The 23,402-nt window shown below is 36.7% G+C and overlaps 1 protein-coding gene across 5 annotated transcripts in view; it reads right to left on the reverse strand.

Moving 5' to 3' along the window:
* Positions 1–23,402, reverse strand: part of LOC103523348 (four and a half LIM domains protein 2) — a 50,634-nt gene that overhangs the window by 16,499 nt on the left and 10,733 nt on the right. The window contains exons 1-3 of one of the 5 annotated variants that reach the window (XM_008470432.3): positions 18,159–18,177; positions 6,554–6,759; positions 5,900–6,074 (exon numbers count right to left, since the gene is read on the reverse strand). In XM_008470432.3, coding sequence (XP_008468654.1) covers positions 5,900–6,074; positions 6,554–6,759; positions 18,159–18,162 — 385 coding nt within the window. In that variant the 5' untranslated portion in view covers positions 18,163–18,177. Of the gene's footprint in view, positions 1–5,899; positions 6,075–6,553; positions 6,760–10,289; positions 10,464–10,535; positions 10,809–18,158; positions 18,178–23,402 lie in introns of those variants that run through there. The other 4 variants (XM_008469109.3, XM_008469763.3, XM_008489416.3 and 1 more) reach the window with 4 other exon arrangements.

Here is a 23,402-nt window from a genome sequence, read left to right on the forward strand (position 1 = left end):
CGTTCATTTATATAATAAAGGTATCCGGGGCAAGGTTGGTCCAGTGGTAACGCGCTTGCTTGTCATGCAAACGGTTCCGCGTTCGAATCCCACCATCGACAAAAATTTGTACTCGTTTTTCAATTGCAAATATTTCAACGGGTTACTTTCTGGTGTTCTCATGTTGACACAGCACATAAATAGGAAGCATTGTGTCTCTTCTTGCCCATCTGATGATAGGCATACTACGGGATGAGCATGCTACGACACAGACCACATGAGTCTAATGTAGCACTTGTTTCTACGAAATAAAAATGGCGGTGAAACACTCATATTTTAAAGAAGAATAAATAATAATAATAATAATAATAATAATAATAATAATAATAATAATAATTAACTTAAAATGTGCCAACTAACTTAAAAGCACACAAAAAATAACCAAAAATCCATCCCACCCCAAAAAAGATTAGAAATCAATTTTGTACCCCGCCTTTTATTCACTTCATAGTACCTACCTTTCTTTCCCCGCAACAACAACAACAACAACAGCAGCAACAACAACAACAGCAACAACAACAACAACAACACCAACAACAACACCACCAACAACACCAACAACAACACCACCAACAACAACAACAACAACAACAACAACAACAACAACAACAACAACAACAACAACAACAACAACAACAGCAACAACAACAGCAACAACAACAACAACAACAACAACAGCAACAACAACTTAGAGGAAAGAGGAGTGCAATGAGGGGAAAGAGAGGTAGGTGGCACGCCGCCAATGCAGTGAAGCAGAAGTAATATTAGAGGAAAGTGGAGTGCAATGAGGGGAAAGAAAGGTAGGTACTACGTGAAGGAGGAGCACACAAATTATGAAGTGATTAAAAGGCGGGGTACAAAATTGATTTCTAATCTTTTTTGGGGTGGGATGGAGTTTTGTTTATTTTTTGTGTCACTTGATTTATTTTGGGAGGAACGACTTGGCGGGTTCTTTTTTATGCCACGAAGTGGTATTTTTTGGGGGATCTCATAACTTTTTGCAGAAACTTAGCATAATATGACGTATGAGCTTAGCGCAACAAAGTACAAAGACAATAGGCATAGTTACATCATTTGGTAAGGTTTGGTGAGTTTGGGTTATTTCTGAGTGAAAAACACCATGGTAATATCTTTGGCTAATTTTTAGTAAGTTCGGGTGGTTTCCGAGTGAGAAAACACCATAATAACATCATTATGTAAGTTTTAGTAAGTTTGGGTCATTCCCGAGTTAAAAATGCCATAGTTACATCATTGGGTAAGTTTTAGTAAGTTCCGACCATTTCCTAGTGAAAATACCGTAATAACATCATGGGATAAGTTTTGGTAAGTTCCGACCATTTCCGAGTGAAAAATACCATAATAACATCATTGGGTAAGTTTTGGTAAGTTCCGAACATTTCCGAGTGAAAAATACCATAATAACATCATTGGGTAAGTTTTGGTAAGTTCCGATCATTTCCGAGTGAAAAATTAAATAATATATAATAACATCATTAGGTACCTATGTTTTGGTAAGTTCTGAACATTTCCGAGTGAAATACATCATAGTTAGTAGGTAACATAATTGGTTAACTTTCATGTAGCTGGTCCTAACCAACTTTGGATATTATGTATCACCTCATCAGGTAAAACCCGGCATTTTAGGAGAAAAACAGAAAAGGCCAAATACGCCCTTTGTCACTGTCCTCAATTGTCTATTGAAACCAGAAATGATATCTGTTCAGTTTTATTTAATGTTTCGTTATGGTAATACATAAATTTGAAATTTCCCAGACTTGAAAGAGTTGATAGGTATATTTCATTTCCTTGTATAAGTCCCGTTTGATAAACTGGTAATGTTGTGGGTTGGGTAGGGTGTTCTACCCATTATGGAGTACCTATGTTATACTTTCAGTGTTAGAACTGCGGCATTCCGCGGGTAATACTTGTAAATCCCACGCGGAATTGGTCACATCCCGCGGGATTCAAAAACCTGCGGGATTGCTATCACTACACACGTAGTACTGGTCCTAAGGCCGAACCAACTTTTAAAATTATCACCTTATCAAAATCATTTTTCATATTTTTATTTTATTTTATTATTATTAGTCAGAGATCACACTTCTTCCCACTCGGACACTCCGACTTCTGTCTCTACCAAGCACAAAACTTCCTTATTAATCAACTCGAGCGATAATTTAGAATTTTTCCCCTAAAAATCACTCTTTCATGGTGTAATTGTTGTTGGTGAAATATCTTTTTGATACCTAACTAAGCCTTTAGTAGTTTAGTCATTAAAAAAGCGGTCGAAATACTGTTAATCGTAAAAATACAGGAAAATACCGCTAACCGTTGTTCCGATGTTCATAAAAATTACTAATTGGGAGGTTTTAGGTATGGTTTTGGGGGGGTCAACTCTCATAACTTTTTCGATATCTCTAACTGTTTTGTGAAAACCGCCCAAAAGCGGTTAATTCCGCCCGTGGGCGGCGCCCAGTGCAACTTTTGCCGCTTTTCAGATTTTCCCCTTTACTTACTCATCAAGACCTACCATCCTGCCAAATTTCAAGTTTCTAGGACATCGGGAAGTGCCTCATAATTTTGATGAGTGAATCAGTCGTAAAATAAGCGATTTTCAAACCGTTTTTTTCTACCCCTTCCGGTAAAGCTAGAACTTCGGAATTTCGCAGGTATAATAAGGAAGTATAGGTTAACATATGGTCCAAATTTCGTGAGATTACATTGAAAATTGACGGAGTTATGATTTATGATAGGGGTAAAAATGCGTCGAAATGTTTCGTGAAATATACACACTGGCGTGCTCAGGCCGGAACTTGGCCTGGCGAACTGCCGTGCGCCTAGATCAGTGAGTGGAGAAGAGAGATATCCATCCTCTATGAAACCTCGTGTTTCGGACAAAGTGATGTACAAAGCTAGGCAAATCAATAGAAAGTATCGAATTTATGATCATGTGCAAGTGCAACTAAATGAAATCCTAAAACAAAAAATTAGTGCCTATGCTCAGAGAATAAATCGATACAAGAAAAGGAATGATGGTTACAAACAGAATGAAATGTTCACTCAAGACAAGAAAAGGTTCTATCGAATGTTGATGAACAAAAATCTGGGCGCACGGTAGTGCGCCAGGCCATGTTCCAGTAAAGCACTACTGTGTATCTAGGCGCACGGCAGTGCGCCAGGCCAAGTTCCGGCCTGAGCACGCCAGTGTGTATATTACACGAAACATTTCGACGCATTTTTTTTTTGCTTTATAGTTTTCTGAACAAAATTTGCACCACCATTTTCGTGTTCCTGGTAAAAAGTTCTTTAATTTGATATATAGGTCGACCAGGTTTGGATAAGTCCTTCTATGGGGACAGACAGACAGACCGACAGAGTGACAGACACCGAAGCGAATACAATAGTCCGTCCCTTATACCTTTTTATTACTATTGTAATAATAAAGGAAAGGGACTAAAAACGATACTTTTCAGGCTTATCCCAGCAGGATGATGTATTCAATACAGATGATGTATCTAATAAATAAAAGGATGAACAAAGTATTTTCTTACACCCTGTATACATTTATAATTTGCCCTGTTTGCAACGAGTAGGTACAAAACTGTTCCAATGCTTCCCTTTGCCCTCATATGCTTGCCTGATCTTCAAGAGGATTACAATTTACAGTCTAAAGCTTCAAGTTCCTGCGGAAAAGATTAACCAATCTTAACCCGGCTGCATTGTTATCGAAAGTACAGGGTAGGTTGATAGCTATTCGTAATGAGAACGATACACAATGATTAAATGAAAGGAGGTCCAAGTTTTAACTTGAAGATTTTGATACCTGTTATGTGCGTAAAGCTGTGTCCACACATAGTCAACGGACGTCGATTGACGTCGATCGAAGTCTACTGAAACCGTCCACACTGCCTCGACAACATAGATTCACCTCTTTGATCGACATGTGCGGACACAGTTTTACATTAAATCTCGAAAAGATGGTCCGATTTTGATGGAATTTGGTAGATATGACCCGTGATCATAAGGAAATCTGCTGATTATTCTTAGACCCCATTAGGTCATAGTAACGGGGGCCCCAGAGGGCCATTTTCGGATTGAGCTCAACAGAATAGATAAGAACTACCTACTTTTTTGAGATTTCTGGGTTATATAGCGATAGGAGGAATATGAATATTCACAAGTTAGTGTTTACAAGATTAAAACATTTAATCCTCTTACAAGGTACTTTATTGAGTACTCATAATCTAGCTGCTATTTTATGAGACTCATTAACATCAACTTAAATGTGAGGAAATCTAAATAACGAGGAGTAAGATCAGTTACGAGTCTATTGCAGGAAAAGGAAGTAGCATCATAAATTGGGATCAGTTTGGGATATTTTCCTCCGTTGAGTAAAATCCGGATCGGGTTTGTATAGGTGAGATACCACTCAAGTTCATTAGTGCTGATGTGTCAGAATTGCTATCTTAAGTGCTCACTTGAGTGTTTTCTTAACAATTCGAATTTGACTCCCTGCTATCTTCAAAGTTAAAAAAGCCCGAGGGAAGTTCTGACGAATATAATTATGTGCAGATCATCTATGTAATATATTTAAGTATGTGTACCTATGTATATTTTCCATGATATATTGTGTAAGATTTCGTTTTGGATTGTGAGAGTAAATGGACTTTTTAGTCTCCTTCCATGGGGTAGGTATAACTAGGGTTAGCAGTAACTACCTCCTCCAAGAAAGGTTAACAGTCGGGAAATGAGAGATTCTAATCTTTGTCCATCTAGTTATCGAGTGATATGAGTCATCAGTATTTTTATAAATTTCTAGGAAGGATTAACTCGATAGTTGTAGCATAATAAAATTATGCTATCTCTGTTGCTTACAGCTACTCTTTTGTTGATATGTGTAAAATTATGTAAAACAGTTTCACTGTGTAGGATTTATATTTTATAATTGACGACCTCTAATAGTCCGGTTGGTATTAAACTTCAGAAACGAAATGGGAGGAAAAACTCCCTGATATTTAAAGTACCTAGGTAAAACCCCTATTTTCTCTCTTGGAAAATATTGTTTTCTAAATAAATTTCATTCGTAATAAGAAATATTCGCATAATGCGTTTGGAAATTTCAGGTACCTACCTTTTGCAAAAGAAATATTGAAAGGTAATAGCTGTCTGTTTTTATTTTCAATTTGGAGCTTTGAGCTTTTGACACGAACTTTCTGTAGATAGGTATGCTTAGAACGCATTTATTGAATGTTTTTTCTTCAATTGCAGCTCTTGCTTTTTTCTCCCCTTCATTTTGCCATTTTTTTACTTTTTTGCATTTGTGGTTGATAGTCTATTTCTGTATCTTCGTTGTGGTTTTCTTTTGTGTTTACGCCTCAACTTACAACTCTCCAGAAAACAACCACAGTGCAGTTCCCTCGGTTATGTCTTCTCTGCTTTAGCAACTGCATTACTGGGACTGATATTAGAAAACAAAAGAGTTCTGTAAAACATCAAAACGTATTCGGGACGTATAATGGCCGGTTTTACCACTGAAAGTTAATACAATGTCAAGGGTTTTCTTCGACGTCACCCCTTTGATTTACACAGGCCACTATTTCTTTAACTCTGGATTCAATGAAAACGCTCTGTGGTAAAATCGGGCATGTGTGCGGGCTGCTTGAAGAGTGATCCTACATCAGGGTGCTCGCACAATTGAAGTAGTATCTATTTTATGCATCATGTAAATCGTTGTCAGAAAGAAGGGCCTATTCTGCTTATACTGCCAGAATGATACTGAAAAGTCCCTTTACTCCCGCAGTTTAAACAGCCAACCACTTGAGGTAACAAGGTCTTATGTATTTGATACATAGGCACTTACCAGCTTTGAAAATTTCACTGCAGCCATCGCACCGGGAAGCAAACTGGGCATCGTAACAATTGCCGCAGTAGATTTTCTCAGACTTGGAACCGAACTGTTTGTCGACTAGAGACTGTCTGCACTTGGAACATGAGAAGCACGCCTCATGCCAGTGTTTGTCTTTGTAGGAAAGATCCTGAGGGAACGAGAGACGAAATGGGATATTAGTAGAGAGAATACCAAGTATCACTAATCAACTACATATAGACAGTAGAATATTACTCGTTTATCATCGCTCGTTTCTTTGACTTGTAATGCCGCCACTGGTCGCTAATCGATTAAATTAGCTACTTAATTATCCTCACGAGAAACCCCGAACTTCAAGCACAGAGCCGAAAAAACTTTTACCCTGCCAGAAATCGAATCCGGGACCTTCGACGTGCAAGGCGAGTGTGATACCCACTCGGCCACAGAGGTTGCTAACTTCTTTCTAACTACTACAGTGAGTCAAACCTCGCTTAACTCCATTCACAAAAAGTCCACTTAAGGCTCAGACGTAGGGGCAAACAGCCTTAAAGGACCGGTTAAGCTTCTGCGAGTCAAACCTCAAATGCATGCCCTGCAATGTTCCAATCTAAACTAAAATTCGGGTGCAAAAGTCGAAAGTTGACTAACCTTTGAGTCGATTCCAATAATTTTGGAGCACTCCTCGCAGGAATTGGCAAAGACTGACTCGTAGCATTTGATACAGTAGGGATGGTCATCCCTCAGGACGTAACGCTGTCCCGTTAGAGATTCGTCACATTGCCAGCAACAGAAGTGTTGTCCGCTGCCTCGGTCCTTACCGCCCAATTTGTTGTAGTCTTCCCTGAAAGATTTATCTGTGGAAGAGCAAAGACAGGGTGGTTAATAAGTGAATTGGTGAGCTGATTTGTTCAAACTGTCATGGACATTCAATTACAATAATCAGAATCCTACGAATTTCATCAGTAAATGGTTTCTTCAAATTAAATTGATCCTAAGGGAAAGAAAAACCTAGACTCTTGACAAATGGAGTGTGCCTGGAGGCATGTGATGTGTTCCAATCCACTCGACCCCAATATGTATGTATAAACACCAAATTTGGCACACGGATAAGTTAATCGAAAAAGCCCATTGTACACGCTAAAAAATTGTAAAATAAAAAATACTGAATGACCTATGTGATAGTTTATCGCTCGTTTATCAGACTCCTGTGTTTATTAGTAGAAAATGACGTAATACCTAACTAAGCCATCGTCTGACTATCGCAAACACACATTAACAGTATACATAGACACATAGGTATGCATAGAGAAATAATCTGCCGCGCTGAGATTTTCAACTGACCTCAAAGGAGTAAATAATATACCTATAACTGTAAAACCCTGGTCGCAAAAAATCTCCATTATCTTGATCTTGATTAGTGGGTATAAATGTAAATTTTCAAACTCTTATCAGTAGATACCTAAGTACCTCTTGTTATTTCACTAAAAATCCTAAATATGGCATTGTGGCAGTATAGGTACCTATTTACGTACCTAGAACAAAACGTGTTTTGGCACTAAAAATTGACAACCGAAAATTTTGCCCCAATACATTACTTTCCTTCCCATAGGATAAGGAAAGTAAAAATGTGTTTATCTATTTTTATTTAAATTGAATTTATTCAGATCTGAACTTTTCGAAAGCTCGGAAATCTTCGAAGGAACAAAACCCGGAACGGTTGTTATTTATTTCCAATCTGAGGTACAAAGTTGAATCACAAGTTTGAAACAACAAAATGCAGTTTCATAAAAACGGGAGAGGAAAAAGTTGCATTTTTATTTGTCTCGAGCAGTGATAATAAAGTGCAGGGGTAATTTCTAGGTCATAGCCGTTGAGTCATTCAATCTAGTGGCGTATAGTAGGTAATGTAAGGAGGGAACCAACCTCAGTGGTGTAGTGGTTAGCACGGTTGACTTCGGATCTGGAGGTTGGTGGTTCGAGTCCAAGTCAAGTCATAAAATTTAGCGTAGTGTATTAAGCGGGGAACGACATTTGTGGCAAACATTTATGTTAAACACAATTAAAATTCCAATTTATCTTATACAGTATAGATTCCTAAAATTTAGTATCTGTGGTGAAGGGTGAAAATGGATCTAAGATTGATTTTTGCCTTGTTGTTTTTTGCTTAAATTATTAATTTTATACAATAGAATAGTTGAGGTTCTCTAACGTTGTTTCACCTTTAGGCCCGGTTTCTGACAAGTGACTTTTCAGTCTGTGCATGTTTTGGGGGTAAAAATCAATATGTCAGCACCTTTCAGCATGAAGCCGTTGTTACATTGCAGTCTATTCAAATTTCATTCCATCATAAATACCACAATTTCCGCCACTAGTAATATCAGTTGAGTGGGTACCTAGAGCACTCTGTAAACCTAATGCATTATTTATTATTTATCCATCATAACTTGATTTGATTTATTCTTTCCAATGAATATTTCAATTGCGCTGTACCAGTTAGGCTGGTTATTATGTATTTTGGTACCTACCCTACCCTGTAGAAGGGCTTTCAAGTGAGTGCAACTTGGGATGCAGCTTTCGAAAGCGCAATGGGATAGAATGTAAACTAGTGCAAATGAATGTTGGTGTATGTACTACGAAATTCAATATTGAATGACGTGTTCCCAAAATAGATACTTTTGATATCTAAATGATATTATTAGGCTGCAAATCAGGGGATCTTATTCATCCAATGGAATCGAACCTTGACCGTGGAGAAATAGAGAACCTCTCTTCAAACTTTCCGTCAAAACTTCGCCTCTGCCGGGAATTGAACCCGAGACTTCCACCGTGCAAGCCTAGTGAGGTACCTACACCTACACACTAATGTTTTTTTTTTTTTTTTTTTTTTTTTTTTATTTTTTTTTTTCCTTGAGATTTCCCTTTTAATATTCATTTCCGAAAAGGAATTAATTTAACAAGTCTTGAACCCCAACCCCCCAATCTTACTCTCCTCTATGAAACCTCTCCACTGCGATCTTCCCTTCACCTTGGACTGACTCAGACAACATCCCACGGATTTCATATTGCCAATAGCTATTGGCTATCCTCAGGTAAAGTCTACAGTCTACATTACCTACATCTTACCTGTGAAATGGTCTAATCAACGTTAATACCTAATCCGCAATCAGACAAAATAGAATAGTAGGTAAAGCCGTAGTTGCATTTATGAAATGGAGCTACACCTAATAATATTGTACCTTGATGTACCAGACTGGGTTAATCTAGGTTATATTTAGATTTAAATAGTCAACCCGCCATACTTAACAAACAAGAGGGACTTAAAGTATCACTTGGGTAAGACCTTATTGACAATGTTTTCATTGGAAAAGCATTAAATTTTCTCGAGGCAAAATATATTAGGGAAGTCCGAGATGTTAATATGGCGCCTCCACTAATAGGTAGATCACGAGATTTTTTTTTTATTACGAATCTAAAGATACCAGTCATCGTGAAAACATGCTCAGAGATAGTAGGTATATGAAACATATGATGACAGATACTCCGAATTTGACTTTGTTTTTCTAAATAACTACCATAGGCAGGGCTGTGCTTCTGTGCTTGTACTTACGTCTGTGCTTGTACTTACGTCTGTGCTGTGCTTGTACTTACGTCTGTGCTTGTACTTACGTCTGTGCTTGGACTTACTTCTGTGCTTGTACTTACGTCTGTGCTTGGACTTACTTCTATGCTTGTACTTACGTCTGTGCTTGGACTTACTTCTGTGCTTGTACTTACGTCTGTGCTTTTACTTACTTCTATGCTTGTACTTACGTCTGTGCTTGTACTTACGTCTGTGCTTGTACTTACTTCTGTGCTTGGACTTACGTCTGTGCTTTTACTTACTTCTATGCTTGTACTTACGTCTGTGCTTTTACTTACTTCTATGCTTGTACTTACGTCTGTGCTTGGACTCAACAGGTAGGATCAGATATTGTAAAAAAAATCTGCATATTAAGTATTATCCGAATTTTCTATTAAATCCCCTGAATCCATGTGGTATCATGGATGCTGGATGAAAGAACAACAAAATGCTAGAGGTACTTTACTTTTGGTATTACTTTTTGTTATTTAAAGTAAATGTAATGAGTAGTGAGACATGAAATTAATTAATTGAGCATAATATATGTATATGTACCTACTCGTATGTTGTTTTAGTAGCTAGTTTCTTAGTGTGGGCAGCCCTCATACGTTAATTTAATTTATTACGAACCTAATTATATCATTATGATTATTATTTTAACAATTAATTACAGGAGAGTCTGAATTTCCAATCTCATTTCCTTGAGCGAACCATTTGCATTAGAACGAATGTTATAAAATTACAATAAATAATCGCCATACATACATTCGAAATTCCAAGTGGGCATATAAATCAGGTGGGCGAGAATTACGAAAATCAAATTAATCGATATCGAAAATATAATTACTATTCGGGCGAACAATATCAGAGGCAATTATCTTGAAATCTGCTAACTAATCGACCGATAAATCCATCAATACCTACAACACGATGGGCGCAAAAAACACACGAAACGAAGGCTATGTACCTCTTATCTTGCCGAACATACGGAAAGACGCAAATTGTATTTACCTTGATGTTTCACTGCCGACTCCATCTGTGCTACTGTGCGTCATGAAAATTTACAACATTTTGACACTAAATTAAATTGAAATAAAAAACTACTATTTAGAAGCACCAAAACACAATCCATTAGGAAAACCAAAAACGTTAGAATAGATTATTTGGATTTAATTTTAAAAATTTAATATTATTTTTTTCAATCGGAATATTATCAGAATTGATTCACATGTTGAAGTGCACTCACTTCTCACTTGGCTGTATTGTTTGCAAAGTATTGCGAGCTATAGAGTCGCCATAGTCTATGCTCTGTTCCAAGGACAAGGATACCGGTGTTTTTTTTTTTTTTTTTTTTTTTTTTGGGTATTTCCCCACTGTCAAGTTCCAAGATGTTTAAAGTTAGCCACAGCAGTCAGTTAGTCAGTCTTGGATCAGCTTTGCCACAGTAAGGTGTCTGCTAGTGGTTAAGTAAGAAAATACGAGTTTATGAATAATCAACGTGGTTCTAAGAGTAGGTAGAGAGTGGAGAGAATTCGCATGAAAACATCTGATTCATTACAAGATCTGTGATCTTGTATGTAGAATGTTTCAGCTGTTTCTTTGATGAATAAATTAGTTGATTAGTTCTGTATTTTGAAACGCATTGTCACTTGGAATCATTATATCACCACTATTGTGAACTTAAGCAAACTGTAGACATTGGTTATACCTACCTCAGGCAATATACCTACAGCTCTTTTTAGCCCAATTATTTTTTAATAAGTAACTTGTAGCCCTTCCCCCACCCTAAAATTTTCAGGTCAACCATCTGTATAATTGTGAATTTTTAATTCTTTATTTTATTCGCAAAATTATTAGCACAAAGATGCTAATTTGCAAATTAATACAATTAAATTTCGTTCTGAATAAATTCAATTTTAAACTTTAGAATAAACTCTACTATCTGTCTGAACAATCCAATACTGAAATATTGAAAGTTGGATTGAGAACACAATTGAGACGTAAAGATTTGAAGAACAATGAACTTGAAAAATACAAGATTAAAGTCGGAAAATCCGTTTCCCATCTTGAACATACAGTGTGAGTTGTGAATCAATTCCTTGCTCACCGTTCGTAAAACAGTTGGAAAATTGTCCGTTCGTAATAGAGTTAAGTTGGAAAATAAAATAACACGGTGTTAATGGTTTCCTCTATAGGAGTATTATTGGCACTAGTTTGTTTTGATGGGAGTCCTAAAGTCACAGTCCCTTGTAAAGGTCCCTACCTATTTAGTACAGAAAGAGGAACAAGACGTAGGAGGAGAAGGAAGAGGAGTAGGAGGAGGAGGATAAGAAGAAGAAGAAGAAGAAGAAGAAGAAGAAGAAGAAACAAAACAAGTAGAAGGGCAAGGCAAATAAATCTGAATGCAAGGAAGAAAAACATCTGAAGGGAGGAGGTGGAGAAAATTACCTTGGAGCTTTTTTTTACCTCGCCTGTCCTATTTTATGGCCCGTTTCAGAGTTTTATGAAATGCAAGTTGAGCTTTCTCCCTACATTGTATCAGGGCACACCCCTTACTCTTTTAATTCTTTCAATTACCTAGATGGTTTCTAGTCTCTTCATTGACCTACCTTGACCTAAAGTAGAAAATTTCACAAGGCAGCAAATTAGCAAAATCGACCACACATATTTCCTTTGAATGCAGAGAAATCCCTTTAGTGAAATAGGTACCATATTATTAAATAATTATTAATCTTGATTTTTCTCGACGATTTCATGATTTTCCATTTCATGCTTGGATACACCAGGTGAGTTCAGGTGAAAAATCGCACATTTATTCTTTCATAGTCTAATTCTAACTCTGTTCCAATTCTTTCCGCGTAATGAAACAAACACCTTCCGTCTCGAAAAAGAAAAATATAAGGAAAATGAAAAAAGGAAACAAAAATATGAAGTGAGAGGGACAGAGAAGTACAAGATGAAAGAATTCAAGAAAATAAATAAAATACTAAGAGAGTACAAAAAAGTGACAATAAACATTACTGAGAGAAAATTCAAGGAAAATGCTTGTGCACATAAGAAGCCTAGCAAGAAAGTAGAAAAACATTAAAGGCGGAAAGACGGTGAATTCAGTGAGGTGTGGAAAAGTATGTCTGAAAAATGCCGCTAATTTCATTATGAGCTACAGACCGCTGATTTCGTTATAAACTCAGGCTAGTAAATTAGTTCTAGGTACAATTGCCGTAAAATAATGAGAAATAGGTAATAAGCAATTAGGTTAAGAGCTTAGGCATATAGGCAGTGATTTTGAAATAATCTGATAATCTTTTTCAATTGACAAACCGAATAATAGGTTGTTATTGATTTCTTGACAGGGGGATGCCATTTTCCTCTCAATTACTTTTTATACCAATTTATGTGCCTGTGTTAAAAATGTTGGGATTGCTTATTATCAGCTAGGCTTTACTATACATACGAGTACCTATATAAAATATTTTGGTCATTTTGAATAGATAATGTGGCTGTCTGTACTTATTAATTATAACACGATTACCCCTTTTCCTCTCTCTTCCTCTTTCGTTCTATCTCTTGGAGACTCTAATTATTCTAAATTATGCTATAGGCTTAAATTGAATTTGTTGAAATCACCTCTACAATTCCGTTCTAGGGTGGAAATATATTATTAGTATTATTATTATTAAGGGTTCTGTACTTAGTTAATTCAAATCATGAAAATTCCATGTAAATAATGTAAGTAAAGGCTGTTAAATAAGTCTAAAAAACAAACTTGAATTTACCTTAGTGTAAAACTCCAGTGCGGTAGGTTGTGAATGGAAGGGGGTATGTGTCAGGGCACGTAACACGTAGCACGTAGCTACATTGGGACACGTAGTGGTCTGCATGGGTTGGACATTAACAAATTTACAGCATCTATCCGTTAAATTTCGTTATGTGAGGAAAATGAACACATCATACGAGGGGAAAATTTCTGTGGGTATAAAGCTTATTTGCAATTTGTATAATTATTTACGAAGTGTACATAAATGGGGATCGTTTTTACACGGTGGAAATGCTGGTAGTCTGGAAAGAGGGAAACGGAAGTTAGGAGAAGGTTGAGGTAGGTAAGCTCAAGTTTTGCGCGGTTAAACTCGCTCAAGTGTGACTTTGGCAGAATGCTTTGTGAGGTATTTCGGGGGGTAACAGGTCTTTGATGGAAAATACATTTTCTTTGTCAACAATTGAATGCTCCCTTGCCATTTTACTGGAATAAATTGACAAAATAACCTGCCTCGGTGGCGTAGTGGTCAAGACGCTCGCCTGGTAAACAGGAGGGTGTGGGTTCAATCCCAGCCGAGGCATGGAATTTTATCCTCATTTATTTGAGAATTTGACCACATAATAATGGAGCTCTAAGGGTTAGGTGGTAGAGAACGCCTCCGGCGTTAACCTCGCCTAGTGGTTACCTTCCACGTAATGGAGCTCTAAGGGTTAGGTGGTAGAGAACGCCTCCGGCGTTAACCTCACCTAGTGGTTACCTTCCACTCAAGAGTCTATTATTATTATTATTAAATAAATAATAACAGGGTGCATTGCACACGGACAAATATAAAATGAAAAGTAGCGGATGAAACAACACCATTTTATGTTTCAGTTATCACTTCCTATGAGACAAGAGCTAAGTTACCAATTTTGATTCTGCAATCTGCAGATGGCCTTTATTAGGGATTCATATTTTGTTGCAATCAGAAAACACAAGCTTTAGATTCATACAAGTTTGACATTCAATCTCCAATCACGCAGCTCATAAGTTGGAGTTTTATGGTGTCTGATGGTCTTATGACTTATGATTTGTTTGTTATGCAGACATCATCGACTCCTGCTTATATCTTTTTTATGACAGAAGACATTCTAAAGATAGACTTGCAATTTAGAAACGCTGAAAGTAAATACCGTGGTGCATCAATAGACATTTATCCAGGGTGTTCAAATATCAATTTGTCTGGCATTCAAATGCTAAGAACTTTTCCTTTACGAATATTTCGCCAGTTGTCATCCAGTATAATGTTCAAGTGACACTTGGTACCTGGTAATGTACATAGAGTACTAGGAACGAGGATGAACCAGTGGTGTGGGGTCCTAGTTTAGAAAGGGGAAAAACTTGAAAATACTCGGGAGAGCGGGTTCTGAGTCGGAATAAAGGAAGATGGCGTTAAAGAGGTCATAGAGGGGTATAACCAGAGTCATAATCAATATAATATCGGTTGAAACCCAGCGAGGAAACTCCTCAATTGCCATATAGATATAGATTAACTTAACTCTAGCAACAATATCCGTCATAAGACGCCACAATTTCGCCTCGAAGTAGAATTGTGGACACTGGACATTCTGGACAAGGACTACTGAATTTACAATGATATAAATAATTATACTCATGTAAATAAGCTGTATTTTTTTATATATCTCCACCGTTTCTTTCTTCGGCACTGCTCCCAGTCAATAATTGAATATTGAATGGCATCAACATTATAGAACCTGTTGTAGTCCGAGCACTATTATAAAACCAATATCGTAAAAGATTCCATATAAGTCCAAGTTGAAGTCTTGCATCAGAGCCGAAGCTCAGACCCGACAATAATATCTTCAAAAGTGATCATCACACAGAAAATAACTCGGGACTGAGTCACATACTCTTTTGCAGTGTCTCTTTGTGAAGCGAAACGAATGTGGTAGATGGAACAAAAAAATACGTGTTTATGTATACTGGATGGTATGAGACTTGAAGATGTGTTCTAGAGGAGTTGAGTCGCAAATTTGATACAGGGTGTTTCTAGACGATGAAATCTATAGGTTGTAACATAGGTGAAGTACTGATTTATCAATGTTCTAGCCTTTAAATATCTATAACCTATAAGAAAATTACTTATCAGCAGGTAAAGTTGGCGCCTTGGGCATCCTCTACCATTTAGGTGTCCGATCATTGTGTGTTCAACTCTCACAACACATAAGGATAGAATTTTTTATATCTCGATTGGAATTCAAACCCTTGCACTCCCGTTTATCAGGCAAGTGGTTACTGAACTACCGAAGGAGCTGTAGAACTGTTAGCTTATGGGACTTTCTGTCTAGCTGACAGCAAAAGAAGAAGACATTACTTTATTATCGTACACTGTATCTGAGTTCAAGGATGCTCAGAGCAATGCTCATTTTTTGTACTGCACCAATTAGTTCTTCAGGTAATACCTACCTACTGAAAATATAATTACCAACAATTTGTTAATTACGAATTTCTTAGAGCTTATTGGGTTATAAATAGGACAAAACAGATATGAAAATACATCGAAGAATAACAATAATAAACCAGCGTCTTTTTACACTCATTCCGTCACTCGTCGCTACTCGATTAAAGCAGCTACTCAATTGTCCTCACAAAGCTGAGTATACCCTGAACTTCAAGCACGGAGGCGAAAAAAACTCCGACCCCACCTGGAATCGAACCCGGAACCCCCGGCGTGCAAGCCTAGTATAATACCCACTCTGCCACGGAGGGTGCTGTGGATAAATAATAATATATGAATAAATTATGTAATTGGTTATGTATTTAGATAATTATGCAAGCCAGTAAAACCCTGCCTATAGTGATATGGACGGCGACGGCTGAAGCAAAGCAGACCTACCAGGAAGATTGTTCTCATTGTTTACTAATACACAACAGTAAACAGTTGTTATCTTTTGCATAAACAATAAAATTCAAAGATATTACTCGTATGACAGAGTAGGGTTATGATAGAGTTAGTGTGATCAGAGAGAATGTCTCCGTAGAAATTCCTATAGGTTAAACCTAGCATCAATAAGTACATAATTATAAGGCCGGCCACTCACGGCAAGTTTTGTCTGTGACAAGCATAAGCCTCTCTGGCAAAAATGAACGTTTGTGACGGAAAAAAATTCAGCGTTTAAAAAACTGTGAACTCTTTCTGCCCCAAACAGTTCTGACTGACAGGCATAGGTAACTTCATGCAAAAGTGTCATGCTAGTGCTAGTGTTAGTGCTAGTACTAGTGTTAGTGATAGTGCTAGTGTTAGTGCTAGAGCCAGGCATGACATGAGTGACCGGCTTAATAGCCAATGTAGTAGTATTTGTCTGCTGTTAGGTTAGCTAAGCTTCTATTCAAGTAGCTACAGAGATAACTTACTCGTACACATTCTAATAATGAGAGTACGAGTGTAAGCGAATAAAACAGAATGAGCCGTGAGTCATATATTAATTAATGTTTTGTTCCGGTTAACTATTTTGTTTCGAGGCAATCGCATTGTTAACATTCAGCAATTTCTCGTGTGTGCTTTATCAGGAATGATAAAACATACGGTATTGGAATTTGAGAGGTTTGCTATACTGCGCACAAGAATGAGGATTATGAGAAAATATTATTAGGCTATTAGGTACAAGAAAAGGTATTTAGAAGTTGTGCTTAATTTCTTGGAGAGTTTTTAAAAAGAACAACAGGGATAGCCATATCCTCAACGGTTAAGAAAGGAACCTATACAGACAGCTTCCTAAATTTATAGCCAACTTCATCTAATATCCCCTGGCCTTCACAAGAAGTACTGTCAAATTTGAGGCGAAAGCCGGCAAGTGCCCTCTTTCAATCGCCCGCCAGGGATGGATGGAGGGACTACTTAAAAAAAGTACCGTCAAATTAAATGAAAGCAACACTTCAACACCTCACGTCAAATCGAAACACAACACACGAGTTAAAATAGTGGAATTTGAAATTTGAGAAGGGTCAAGGAGGAAATGGAATGTAAACATTTCGGGGGGAACTCGAAAAAAATTCATTTTTAAAAAAATTGCTGGACGTTTCCCAAAAGTATGCGTGACAGTTGGATGTATGCCTCTGAAATCATAACCACAAGGCTTGACAATGATGCCATGCCTATTCATAACGAGATGAACTCATTCAAGGAAGAAAAGAAAATATTTAGATCAAATTTCTCAAGACAAAAGTTCTAACGACGCGCGACGCAATGTCACCAGATCGAATCCAACTCAGTAGTCTCTATACATGTGGTTACATCCGAATTTTCCGTTTTAGTTAAAATCTCTATTGAAATTGAAATCACAAAAAATGAAATTCAAGAACCTGTCCATTATAATTTAAAAGTCTTATAATATAAAGATTCTCTTCACTTCACCTATGCTGGATTTCATTTTCACTACAATACGAACTAGGTAATTTACTGATATATATGCTATGTGACACATGTTAGGAAATTTTACACCTACCTAACACAAGCAATACGTGTGTTTCCCTTTGCGAGAGTACCTACACATCATGCTTGTTTTCAAAGCATGGTGTTTGTATAAGATTCTTAGCTCTCTAGAAATTCACTTCATTACACACTTTTTAGAAATTCATACCAAACCGGCTCCTATTAGACAAGATAAATCCTTTATGATACAAAAGAAAAGTTCACAACTAGTAGGACTGTACTATGTATTATGAAATTAGAGGAACCAGAAGCAGATGGTTTGTCAAATGTTAAGAGGATGAGCAAACGAACTTCTAACACAATATGTTAGCATTAGACTAAAGAAATAAGGTAATAACATGAAAAAAAATCTAGCAAACAATGCGACATAATTAGAGAGTCTTACCCATTTGAATAATTAATTAGATAAGTTCTATTTTAATTACAAGCTAAAAACCGTTACGTGTAAATTAATCACTACAAAGAATAAATTGCTTCGTAAATGTTACGTTTATGGTTGATAAATCTGCATGGGAACAAGCCATATTACATACTTATTTAAAACTTTTTATTTTACCGTTTTTCGGATTAAATTTTCACCATTAAATATTTCACAGAAAGATTCACAGCGGAGATTAAAGGAATGAACCGATTTGACAGTATGCATTTTATGTTACAAATATAAAGTGATTAATTAAATTAATTTATACAATGAAAATAAACGAAATCTTTGCCAATGCAATTACGAAAAATAATAAGGTAGAATAACATTTTTCTCGAAAAATAAAATTGTACTACCTGAAAGTAATTTTCGTTTGAATTTGTAAGAAAGAGAAAATGTGTTTAACAATATTGCTATACATTGAAATGGCACTGCTTCAAAACTTTGTATCAATAGGTATGAATTGGAAAGCGAGAAGCCATAGAAAATTTAACTATGCAAATAATTATGAGTAAATATTGAGGTAGATATGCAAAAATACATCATTCATATTCAGGAATATGTGTAAACAATATGCAATATTTTAGATAAATTATCATACCAGCTGACGTGAAATTGTGAGAATTTAATCCTTTTACCGACCTACAAACATAAATGTATCAAAAAGTTCCTTTGTTGTTAATTTTTACATATAAATAGACCTATATTTTTAAAATGTACTTTTACTACACTTAGGTTCGGTTTATCAATTGCTTTTATCGGGCTGTTAAAATTATCGGCCAGTTAAAACTAATTTGACAAGGCAATAACTTTAACAGCCTGATAAGTGCTATTGATAAACCGAACCTTATTGGGAACTTGTAAGTAGAAAAAAATTATCAAAAGTGAAGAATATTTTATAGGTACTTTTATTTATTACGTAGGTATGAATGGGGAAAAATGATGAAAAAAATCTGGTGTGAACATCACACGACTTTCTATTACATTAAGTCGGACAGTTCTAAAAGTTTCACCATTTGATTCCGCGTGAAAAATCACATGGGATCAACTATTCACTTGCTTATTTGGTAACGGTTGCTCGCAGAGTAAACACCTCTCTCGCGTATTTTTGGTCTGATGATGAGAATCTGAGTATTCTCGAAAGCTCACCAAATTTTATCTGTTGACAGTCGAATCTTAAATGTTTTTTTGATTTCAATTTTAGTGAGGTGGTTCAAGAAGGGGAACGAAATTGGTTAAAAACGTTCCTTAATAATAATTTAGCTTGCGGAAACAGAAAATAGAAGAAAGAAATCTTTGGAAGAGAAAGATAGTTCATTGATTGAGATGGAAAAAGAGAAGAGAAGAGAGAGAATGAGAGAAAAAGGGGAGAGAGACTTCCTAAAGATGCATATAATTGCATAGGTATAATCTAAGTACACCTATAGAAAATAACAAAATGAAAGTCTTTTCTACACTGCAATCCCGGAGACTTTGTAAATCGTCGACAAAAACAATGCAATAAATTTCAAGAGATTTATGTATATCGTAACAGCGAAAAACAACAAAAAAAGTCGGAAATTTCATTCTGAAAAACAAAAGAGAAAGAATAGGTACACAACTAGGGAAAACTCATTTAGAGGGATTAGATAAAAAAGAATAAAAAATAAGACAAAAAGTATTTAACAAAAAGTGATTTTTTTCCTTCCTAAATACTCTCTCTCTTTCCCTCCCTCTCTCTCTCCTTCTTACTCTCTCTCTTCCCCTCCATTTTCTCATCCCTTATCGTCATTTTTATTTTATTTTTTATGTACATAAAAAAAATCCTACAAGGAGAAAGGAGGAGAAAGAAAGAAAAACAAAGATTAAATGCTCGGCAAAAATGTAATAAAAGATGCATGAAGATGGAGATAATAATGAAAAGAATTGAAGTAAGAGCGACAGATAATCGGAGAGAAAAAGAGAGCAATTGAGTGAGAGAAAAAAGGGAAGAGGCAGCTTAGACTGTTTAAAGACAGAGAAAGAGAGAGCAATTTAAGAACAAAGTTAGAGGAGATGTGAAAGAAAGAGAAAGAAAGGATTGAGTAAAAAGAAAATAGAGGACGAATAGAAAACAAAGAGAGAGAAAAATGGAAATACACAGAAAGAAAGGCTGAGACAGGTGATAAAAGAAGAGAGAGAAAAACAGAGAGAGATAAATTTATTGATTTATTAATTGATTGATTATTTTATTAGTGATAGTGATCGATTGATTTACTTATTTATTGTATATAGCCCGATAAATAAGTAAATAAAGCCCTACAACAAAGAAGACCCCCATCGGGCACATCTACAGACACAACCAATTCCTAGTAGACATCATCGAAGGAAGAAGAGAGGGCGGACAAAGAAGAGGAAGACCCCGAATGAAGTATATATGGACCAAATCATGGAATTTGCTGGCAGCACTAGTTGCAACGAGATGAAGAGATGGACTGTAGACAGAGACAAATGGAGGAATGTTGCAAACCAATCTGAGGATTGAAAACATAGATAGATAGATAGATAGATTGGATATATAGCAGGATTTTTTCTTGCTTTGCTCTTGACGCACAGTACAAAAAGAGTCACTTTTACAAAGAGCAAACAGAAGAAGAGAAAAAGAACCTGAAAAGGAACCAGAAATGGGGAATGAAAGGCTGAGACAGCTGATAAAAGGAGAAAAAACAGAGACAGATAACGAGAAAGAAATAGGGTAAGAGAGAAGGAGAAAGAGAGAGAGAGATGGCAAGGCACCATATAGACAGGAAGGGTCCACAAAACCTCCGACATTTGCATAATGAAATTGCTGTTCAATCAAGCGAAGAATTCTGCGGAACTTTTTGCACCAAAAGCCTCGGGTACATTATACCGGATGTTAAAGAAATAAAAACACAGTTTCGTTTACTTAAGGAAGAAAGTTTCTTAAGGAGAAACAAATATAGGTATGAACAAACTACTATCACGTCACGTGAGCTCATGGGGACTTAGCCCTCACGTGACGTGAGCACTGTTTGAGTTTAAATTTAAAGCTAAACTAACTTCTGATTGGCCAAATTTCAATCTAAGGTCTTGATTGAGGCCAGTAGTCTGTAGGTGGCCATCAGCCTCGTGCTCTCTTTCTTTCTTTCTTGAAACGGTCCAAACATTCTGGAATCTTTTCTCTCTCTCTTGTAACACCCTGTATATATTGTGCTGCACAGTACAACAGTGTTGCCGGAGGACTCTGTGGATAGCAAGTTTACCCGCCGATAACCACCTTTGACAATACCGCTCTCTGTGGATGATTTTTTTCACCGTATGTTTGCAGACAAAATATGTACATCAGACCACATGAACCGCCCATATGTGTGCTAAAGTAATAGACTTCTATAGATCTGTTAGAGCCTGTTAGACCATGTGTGTGTGGCGGAAAAAGCTTGAGACCTAGGTCTGTGAGACGACGGTCTCAGCGTGAGTGGTTGGCCTATTACGAATAGATAGAAATATTATGTATAAGGAAATGCCCTATAATCCCTACATTATGTACGTAGGTTACATTAGAATTAGATGGAATACGAATATTGCGGATTAGTGAAATTATTATTATGATCTACCTAATATTGTGAGCTTAAATTTTCTGCTCTCCCTCCCTCCCTCTCTTTCTCCCTCTCTCTCGTCGCGGTAATACCGGGTTCGTAAGTCCTGTAAATATGCTACCCATCTGATAATCTTTCCCTTGAACTCTCTTTAGATTTATTAAATTTGGTTGGGAACGAGAAGGGAGAGAAGGAGACCAAAAGAGAGAGAGACCGAGAAGCGAGATGGAGAGAGAAGGAGGAGAGAGAAAGGAATAGAGAGAGAGAACGGGAGGGAGAGAAAGAGAGGGAAAGAGAGAAAGAAGGGGTAGGTATGTAAATTTTATAGGGGGGATAATAATTTTATTACACAGTAAAACATTAGTTGGTTTTGAGTCAGACTAAAGTAATAACAATAACATAGTATTTTATGAACTGTGAACTTGTGTGTTGTGTTTTGCATATCAAAACCAAGCCAGCGCCAGGGGCAATGTTGAATGCACCGTTTCCGACGGATGACTGAAGTTAAGCGAAGTCATGCGTGGTTTGTATCTGGATGGGTGACTGAGCACGTCACGTGTTGTGGGCTCTCACGGGATACAGCCAGACAATTCTGAGGAATCGGCAAGGCATAACTAAGAAGTAAGAACATGATGTGCGACCACCCCTTGAAAATAATAATAATAATAATATTCAGATCCCTGGTAAAAAAAAGGATTCTTCTACATTTTTTTTTTTTTTTTTTTTTTTTTTTTTTTTTTTTTTTATTTTTTTTCTTTTTGGGGAAACCCCAAAACCCCGACAAAAATTTTTTTTTTTTTTTTTTTTTTTTTTTTTTTTTTTTTTACAATTAATTTCCTGTTCGGGAAAGCCTAGAAGCCTAGCAAGAATATACAAAAGCTGGTAATCTTATCATATTACGTCAAAAGCCGTAGATACCTCTATTTTTTCACATACATAGTATTCAAAATTACATATATACTAGACGTTACTTATGTACGAGTGGGTAATACGGACATAGGATACATGCTAGGTAGTATGTACCTACGTACTAAAAGATAACTCCCCCTTATTCTTCCTGTTGTCTGGAAAGAAAACACCATCATATAGCAGACATAACATGGAATAAGGGCACTGGAGAAGAAGCACCTCCAGCTTCCTTGTTTCGTATTATTTTTCCTCGGCGGAAACTCGCTAGGACTTTTCAATTTCAACATACCATCAGCAAGCCTGCAGCTTCGTACGCTAAAACGTAACTATACAATTTCCTTTCGTCGGAGAGGTAGTTTCTCCATAATATTACATCCTTTCGCTTGAAAACAGACAGTGATGAGATGAGGAGACGCCAAACGGTTTCATGAAAAGTAGATACCTATCATGCTGAATTGAACTTCTTTTCTTATCTGGACGTTCGCGTGCCTCCCAAGAGTTTTTGATGCGAAAAATTCAGAAAAATCTACCAGAATCTTAACTAATTAGCAATTACCTATGAACTAAGTAGGCATGTCACATTTGTCTATGAAATAAAAAATCTGGTGTGAACATCACACGACTTTCTATTACATTTGAGTAGCAAACCCGCAACTTCTCAACTCTAAGTCAGAGAGTGCTAAAAGTAGCACCATTCGATTCCGCGTGAAAAATCACATGGGAT

This window comes from Diaphorina citri, unplaced genomic scaffold (genome assembly GCF_000475195.1).
Source record: "Diaphorina citri unplaced genomic scaffold, Diaci psyllid genome assembly version 1.1 scaffold1, whole genome shotgun sequence".
Taxonomy (NCBI): domain Eukaryota; kingdom Metazoa; phylum Arthropoda; class Insecta; order Hemiptera; family Psyllidae; genus Diaphorina; species Diaphorina citri.